Source organism: Doryrhamphus excisus, chromosome 1, assembly GCF_030265055.1.
Source record: "Doryrhamphus excisus isolate RoL2022-K1 chromosome 1, RoL_Dexc_1.0, whole genome shotgun sequence".
Lineage (NCBI taxonomy): Eukaryota > Metazoa > Chordata > Actinopteri > Syngnathiformes > Syngnathidae > Doryrhamphus > Doryrhamphus excisus.
This window is the reverse complement of record NC_080466.1, coordinates 2,869,829-2,878,503: the sequence shown is the minus strand read 5'-3', so window position 1 is coordinate 2,878,503 and position 8,675 is coordinate 2,869,829. Positions and strand designations below refer to the sequence as shown.

General features: G+C 41.7%; 1 protein-coding gene across 4 annotated transcripts in view; it reads left to right on the top strand.

Moving 5' to 3' along the window:
- The first annotated feature begins 162 nt into the window (after positions 1–162).
- The window catches only part of LOC131131727 (interleukin enhancer-binding factor 3-like), an 18,478-nt gene continuing 9,965 nt past the window's right edge, over positions 163–8,675 (top strand). The window contains exons 1-6 of one of the 4 annotated variants that reach the window (XM_058076937.1): positions 163–314; positions 652–783; positions 1,380–1,491; positions 3,875–4,068; positions 4,879–5,041; positions 6,708–6,858. In XM_058076937.1, the coding sequence (XP_057932920.1) occupies positions 683–783; positions 1,380–1,491; positions 3,875–4,068; positions 4,879–5,041; positions 6,708–6,858 (721 nt within the window). In that variant the 5' untranslated portion in view covers positions 163–314; positions 652–682. Of the gene's footprint in view, positions 354–604; positions 784–1,379; positions 1,492–3,874; positions 4,069–4,878; positions 5,042–6,707; positions 6,859–8,675 lie in introns of all 4 variants that reach the window. The other 3 variants (XM_058076713.1, XM_058076854.1, XM_058076766.1) reach the window with 3 other exon arrangements.

Sequence of the window (8,675 nt, the reverse complement as noted above, 5' to 3'; positions counted from 1 at the left end):
GGCACAACGCGTTCTAACAGCCATAATTTTGTTTAATCGTCATTGTGAGAATAAAACCTTCCATGTTTTCTACCTGCCCACATCTAAATCTGAAGATATGATGCACAAAAGTGCACAACTGTACAACAGCAAACATTGTTATAACTAAAACTACAATTTGGCAATGTTGATGCTACTATAAGAGTATAATGACTATTACAATCTTTCTTTTGAGAATGTCTCTGACGGTCAGGCTGTTTTATGACGTCAAACGTGAGCGACGCAGCGTCGACTTGCAAATCGACAAAAAAGATAGGAGAACTCCCATCAAAAAGGTCGGCACTGTAGACTCAATTATTGGTTTCTTATCGACGGTAAGACCATGAAACGCCAAATAAAATGTAATTATCTTGCAGCGATAGTAATGACATACTGGGAAATGGCTACATTTTACAGCAACTCGACCAAGATAACCGTGATGATATTAAGTCAGCTACCTAGCAAAAATATACGCCAGTGCTATCGTTAGCCTTGCTAGTTTCGAAGAAGAATATATTTGTTGCTTGCATATTTTCAATTAAGTCAACACATGAGCAATCATTGTTTGTTTTGAATTACACAATAGGAATACTATTCAACCACCGTTCGACTGAAAGGACTTCTCAAATACAGGCGATAGCTTCAACAAGGAAAACGTGCTAGCATGGCTGCTAGGTGGGACGAGCACCAGGCTTATGAGGAGCTTTTGCACTGGGACAGCCTCATCCAACAAGGTCACCGGCTCCATCCGCAGGAATTTGACAGGTACAGTGCACTTAAAGGCAATTGTGCAGATTTTTCACAATAAAATTTATTGGAGATATCACATGTGTTGCACTTCAGGCTTGCCATCAGCAGATGCAATCAAACACAACAGTCATGAGCAAAAGTTTTGAGAATGAAACAAATATCAAGCGCCACAAAGTCTGCTACCGTCATTTTTGACAGTTTGCATACACAGTACTCCAGAATTTGATGTGATTTGATGAATTGCAAAGTCCCTCTTTGTCATGAAAATTCACTTAATACCCAAAACATCAATTCCACTGCACTGCACAAAAAGATCAGCCAACATCATGTTAGTGATTCTCTAGTTAACATAGGAGTGTTGACAAGGATGATGGCTAGATATGACTGTCATGCTGATTGAGTTACAATAACAAAGTATGAAATGCTTAGAATTACGCTAACGTATATCAAAGTAACATCTGACAAAAAAAATAACATACTTGTCATTCTCAAAAACGTTTAGCCATGACTGTACACCCCTCCCAGTATCAACATTCCCTTTAGTAAGATGTGCCAAGTAACCTTGGCAATGGAGTCACATTGTATCCATATATATTTTACACATTGTACAGATATGAGGAGCTGCGTTACTGGTATGACTGCCGGTGTTACGAGGACGAGCTGAGACAGTACCATGACTATATTTCTGCAATGGAGACAGCGGAACATCCACAATATCACAAGGTACCTTCTTTACCCGATGAACATACTTCGGTGCTGTTTTTAGCTTCGACATCCGCAAAGGTAGTCAGACATGCACAATATGGTTCTTGGGAGACTTTTGGGGTTTTTAAAGACTGTAGACGTCATTAATCCCTTCCAGAAGGTCAGACTCGAACCAAAACAGAGTCTGACTAAAGAAAATCTTCCCATAGAAAGTAATCAATCCTTCCATTTTCAATGCTGGAGCCTATACCAGCTGTCTTTGGGGCGAGAGGCGGGGTACACCATGAACTGGTCGCCAGCCAATCGCACGGCACAATCATGTTAATGAAGAAAATTATGTAGATCTATGATTTACCGATGAGTCTCACCGTCACATAACTTGCATACCTCTGAAATTATGGTATGTAGTCTTCTCTTTAAGCCCCAAAATTTGGAGGTCTTGGTACAGTCCAATGCCTTTCTCTTTGCTGCGGTTCATGTGTTTTGTTACATCGTATATCTCTCGACAACTCTGATGCAAACGTCTGAAAATGGCAAGTGCGGCCCATAATGCGCGTGCAAGTATCGTGAGATTACATTTTGTGTTCGTGATCCAAGATGGCGGCATAAACAAACCAGATAGTGGCTGCGTTTGGATTTGGGGTCTGGATCCTAAAAGTGCACATTTGTAGGCTGCATGACGTCGTCGTGCTTGGCGAAGGCTGTCCGAGTTAGGAAGTCCACAAAGTCTACATTCAAACAAACCTTTGTGGACCGTCGCTTCCCAACATTCTTTGCGCGCTTCTGTTCAGCCCTTAAAAAAAAAAAACATTAAGTATTCATTTGTTTGTAAATCATAAATATTAATTTATTTGTGTAAGCAGAGAATTTACATCCACATCTTCGCTGCCAATTGTTCCAGAAGTGTTCCCTGCATGTGTTTCAACCCTGACTGGGGCAGATATAGCTTTCCTGTGACCCTCAGGAGTGAAACCCATATAGAATATGGTTGAATGCAATGGTTACCAGGGCTCGACAATAACGATGTACCGATGGCCCGGGGCAAGTTAAGACAAAATTTGGGCAAGTAAATCCAATCAGGGATATTCCCGTCGGGCAAGTGCACTGCCAAAATCGTCTAATTCTGAAGGAAAACCCCAAAAAGTGATGAAACAGTGCCTCCACAACAAGTATTTTATTAGCGGCAGCAAATCAAATGTTTAAGGCAGGGGTGCTCATTAAGTTGATCGCGAGCTACCGGTCGATCGCGGAGGTGGTACTGGTCGATCGCGGCGTGACATTAAAAAAATATCATCCCAGCATCAATGCCGTCACTTGATTGATATACAGGGCAGCCATTCAGATGACAACTGAATGTTGCCCTTCGGGCGACCAATCAAATCAAACAACGTCTCTAAGTGCAGCAGAACTTACGATGTCAGCCTATCATCCATCCCCGTTACTTGATTGACATACAGGACAACCAGTCAGATGACAGCTGAATTTTTACCTTTAGGTCACCGCCCATGCGTAAACAACGATGCTAAGTGCTAAGCTAGTGGGCGAATTGCGAGATTTTAAGCCCTCGCTAAAGTTTATGGTCACTAAAATGAGTGAAGGAGCTGGACCAAGTAAAAAGGCAAAAACTGGACCAAGTAAAAAGGCAAAAAACATATCACTTCCATACGGATATGGAATATTATACGGATATTATGATACGGATATTATCCATGACTGATAAACATTTGGAAGTGTGCTTGAGGCTGGCTATCAGCAGCTACTGTCCGGACTATGCATCCCTGGCTGGTTCAATTCAGTGCAAGTCATCAAAGTAAACTCAGGTAATTACAAAAAATGTTAATAGTTAATTATGTGTGTTTTGCAATATTGGCTCATTTGGTTATGTAAGGTACATCAACATACATTGTACGTACAAATAATCCTCAATACATTTGAAAATAAATAGATGTTTTGCATTTTTGTAGTGGGTAGATCATTTTGACTCGGTCATTTTAAAAGTAGCTCGCATGCTGAAAAAGTGTGAGCACCCCTGGTTTAAGGTAACATACAGCTCCACAATTTTTCAGACATTCCTCCAAATTAAATGCGTCAGTACTATTATCTGATGAATTATCTATAATGATCTATGTAGGAAAACAACCGCAAGAAATAATAATCATTTAATCTTTATTTGAGATTCTCATGTGATGCCACAAAAATTAGATGATATCATTAAGGCAGTTTTTTCATTTTACATGGGGCAAGTTCGGGCAAGTAGTTCTCACCTTAAGGATTCACCATGGGCAAGTCATTTTTGTTTTTAATGTAGAGCCCTGGTTACTTAACGGATGCAAAATAAATGCATGTTCCACAACACGGCTAACTTATTGTGGTTGTTTTCCCCTTGCCTCCCATCCCAAAGGATGCTTTGTCGAACCAGATACACGCGGGGCCAAACGATCGCCGTGTGATGGCAAAACACTCTGAGATTTACCCGTCTGCAGCGGAGCTAGAGGCGGTGCAGACAATCGTGTCCCATGTGGAATGTGCATTAAAGACCGTGTCCGATCAAATTGATGCTCAAAATTTGGGCAAAGGAAATCAAGAGTCCAAAAGGTAAGTTAACAATTTCGTAGTTTCTTTTTGATTCATATGATAGACCAGGGGTCGGGAACCTTTTTGGCTAAGAGAGCCATGAAGGCCAGATATTTAAAAATGTGTATCTGTGAGAGCCATATACATTTTGAATGCAATAAAATGTGTGCATTTTTATGGAAGACCAACAGTTTTAGATATAATGGGCTCTAATTACGTAGACCAGGCACACTACCCCACGCCAATGGGGTGTGGCCAGCATACTTTCGTGAGCAGCGCAGTGTCCAATAATAAATCTAATACTTGCTGCCATTAATGCAACTTCTGCTGCTGCATAGTTTTGAACCGTATTCAGTATATTTCATTCTTTTGGCCATCTTCACCAGAAGGCTTGGTTCTGCAGCTTTAGCTATTTGACTAAAGGAGGAAAGTTTACATTTACATGTTTTTTTGACATCTCAATGACCGAGGTAGACTACCGCATTACCTAGTAATAATCAAGTTTTGGTGTTTGACCTGGAAAATATCATCAGGAAAGATGGATATGGTCGGCCGTATTGCAGTCGAAAATAGATGGACGAATTAAAATGCATAAGAAAGTTCTGATTTTTAATATTATATTTAACAGTGATTTCTGTGATGTTTACTTTAAAATGTTAGCAAAAATACATTTTTATTGTGGTAAGAAATGCTTGAGAGCCAGATAGTGTCATCAAAAGAGCCCTACCTGGCTCCCGAGCCATAGGTTCCCTACCTCTGTGATAGACTGTAACGTTAACAGATTTTTTTTTCCTCTTCCATGTTTATTGTTGCCTTCCCTCGTCACAAAAGTGCAAAAAAGCGTCTCCTGCATGGCATTATGAGAGTGGGCCTCCTGGCCAAAGGACTTCTGCTCAAAGGCGACATGAACCTGGAACTGGTGCTCTTTTGTTTCAACAAGCCTACCGTCACTCTGCTTAAACAAGTGGCTGAGAGTCTAACTGCCCAATTGGAGGTACAGTTACACATGCTTGAATCAATTGTTTATTATAAATGGGAAATTAATATGTACATTAGTGACATTAAAAATCAGATTTGATTGAGTAGCTTCAAACTAGGAAACCTGCACAAAAATTGGGATCTCCTTTCTAATCCTCTGTGCTGAAGTGGCTCATGTAAGGCCATAATGTCAGACACGTTCTGCTTTTAAGTTTACTTTGAGACAAAGATGCACAATTTAAATGTTTTTATCGTTCTAAATCTTTAAAGACATACATTAGGTAGTTAAAGCCTCGGTCCCAACCCGCATTACTTGCAACTGTGGGCAAATATTAGGGATGAGAATCGCCTTTATGGCTTTGGGAGCATGCAGACATACTGTATGTACCACTTTTCGTGCAGAAGGAAATTGCCTCTGGATGATGTATGATGCTTGCGCCCGCTGCAACCACTTCTGACTCCTTGAGCACGCACGTCGGTCTTTGCATTTCCCTAATTCCGTTGTCCAATGAGTGTGCACAGCTCAATTGGAACGTGACGAGTCAGCGTTTGCGCCGCCCTTGAAATACGCGCTGTACACAACTGTTATCAGCAGTGGTGCCAACGTGATGTGCATTTCGTCTCCTTTCCGTGATGCAGAAGAGGGGTTGGCTCAGAAGGCAGCGGATGCATCTGAAGGGGCACAACATATGGGGGCAAACCTGCTTTTCTTTCAGGTTTAAGTTAATAATATGAGAAGACTAGAAATAAATACATTGTTAAATACAATATGTGAGTTGTGGATACCAGTATTTTGTTAATGTTTTGGTAACACAAGCATATTTGCTTTGTTTGGCTTGAAATAAGCTATGAAAATAAATGTTACAAAAACGAGTAGCACAAGAAATAACTTTGGTGGCCTCCAATATAGCTAGTACAGTAAACCTCGGATATATCGGACTCGGATATATCGGAAATTCGCTCACAACGAACAGATAAAAAAGAACCAATTTTTCTGTAATGCATTTCCAATAAAAATTCATTGCATATATCATTTTTTTTATAACGGATTTCGCCTATTTCGGACAAAATCTCCAGTCCCGTTCCAATGCATTTCCATTAAATTTCCCTCGCATATATCGGATGGCCGCATCGTGGCGCTCCGATTCGCCGAATTGTGACAGGCCGCTATACGACGTCATTTGCAGCGTTTGCAGTGTTGCCTGCGCGTCCAGGTACATTGGAAACATAGTCAAGGAAGTGCCTTTTTATAACGGATAAAATCCAATTTACGCATATACCAGATATAAATCTGATATATGCGTAAAACGGACATTTTCCGGTATACGCATATAACGGATTTCGCTTATATCGGACAAAACCAGTGGGAACAATTGAATCCGATATATCCGAGGTTTACTGTAGTACATTTAAACAGTTACACTTCATGTATGTGATCGGTATCTGTATCGGCTGATTTCACTCACGGAATAACGGGATCGGTATTGGCAACATAAAACCCTGATCGGAACATCCTTATAAAACATCATTACAAATTTTTTAAAAAAGGGAGCAATTGTAATGTGTTGCTGCGAACAATGAAAAAAAAATTATATTTTTTTAATAGAGATGCTCATGTGGACATGGCTTTAATATGTGAGTCCATATTTGGCATTCTAATGTGTTGTTCCTCTTTGTGACAGGCTGAGGCTGCTGGGTTGTATACGGTGATCCCAAGTCCGACGGATGCAGTCATCAACGTGAAAAGCACCAAAGAGTTAGCCCTGACTCTCACCCTCCACCTCACGTCACCCCAGGTCAGAGTGGAGCACCAGAGTGAGCCCTCGGAGGAAAGTGAGTGTGACCTAGAAAGATCTGATGTGTGTGTGTGTGCATCGCTTGCACTGATCCACAGATTGTTGTCCTGAAAACGCCACCTTTTCCTCAGGTCGGTGAACGACCAACGAATGTTGGCTGTTCACTTGTCTGAGGATTCGGCACCATTTGATGACAGTGCCCCCAGTCTTGTACTCATTCTCATGTTTTTATTCTTAAATGAAGGTTTTTATAAGCGCGCTCTGCACTGTCCTTGGTGCTAAAGCTTTGTATTTGCGCCCACTGCAGCAAAACTGATCACCAAACAAATGGCCCAAGCAGGGTACTGGTAGAGCATGAGTCAAAGGACTCTGGAGTCTCAAGTTCAGCTGAATCATTTATTATTGTAAATATTTATTATTATTTATTTATTATTTATTTCATTTATTATTCATTCATTTTCTACCGCTTTTCCTCACGAGGATCGCGGGGGGTGCTGGAGCCTATCCCAGCTGTCTTCGGGCATAAGGCGGGGTACACCCTAGACTGGTCGCCACATATAGACAAACAACCATTCACACTCACATTCATACCTATGGACAATTTGGAGTCTCCAATTAACCTAGCATGTTCGTACTAGCATGTCCTATTTTATGCTTTTAGTCTTTAGCTTTTAACTCTAGTGTTTCCTCATGGGGGGTCCTCCACACTGGGGGCTGTGTCGGGTCTGCTGAGGGGGTGCCATCCTTGGGTCCCTTCGACCTGGCCGGCTGGGGGTTCCTCCCTTTTAATGTGGGGGTCCGCTCGTCTGTAGGAGTCGGGGGGGCCCCCGGTGCTGACGGGACGGCCTGCGGCTCCTCCCAGTGTGGACGGCCCCAAAGGTGGCGTTTCCTTGGTCCTCGACCTGGGAGGAAACCGGAGTACCCGGAGAGAAAACCCACGCATGCACGGGGAGAACATGCAAACTCCACACAGAGATGCCCAAGGGTGGGATTGAACCCTAGTCTCCTAGCTGTCTCCTGCGCGCTAACCCCTAGACCACCGTGCCGCCATTTTATTTATTATTATTTGTTTATTTGGTTAAAGAGGATTTACAGAAGTGGCATTTTAGGTGCACTGACGTGCACTGTATCCCACAAAAGTTATTGTGAATTTGGTGCTCCCTTCTATGAGTCAGACTTGGAGCAGATGGTACAAATCCACGGGATGAGTTCTGATAAAGATGATTATTAGTTATGGACAGTAACTACATTAATTGTCCGCTACAGAAGAGTAGAAATATCCAAACGTGTCTGCATCTACCTTCTCCAGCTCCACTTGGGAACACCTTGGTGTTCCCAGACCAGCTGTGAGACAAGTCCCTCTTAGACAGTGAGTAGTACTAGTAGTGGGTTGCGAAAATACCCCAATGTCACTGAATGCACCATGTCTTCCTGTGTGTGCTATTGACTTGCGATGGCGCCACGAGGTGCGTGCCAGGTTTAAGGGTGACTTTGTCATGCTTGAGCAGGAGGGGGAGGACATGGAGTGGGGGGTGTTAAATATGCTGTCTGGCTGATACACAAAAATTCTAAGGCTGCGGGGCCACTTTTTTATATTTTGTAAACCATTTGTATATAGATATGCAAATATGTTTTGTTTTCTATTTCAAGAAAAAAAGCCTGCATCACAGCTTTGTGTTTTTAAGATTTATTTTAATTAATATGTCTTTTGACTTTTGACTACTATCATAATATAACTTGAACATAAAAAAAAATTCTAAAATTGACTATAGTCACATTTATACTCTTTTTATTTACAACATATTGCGCAACCGCAGGGTCTTGTGACACATGCTAACTCGCAAACTAGAGAGC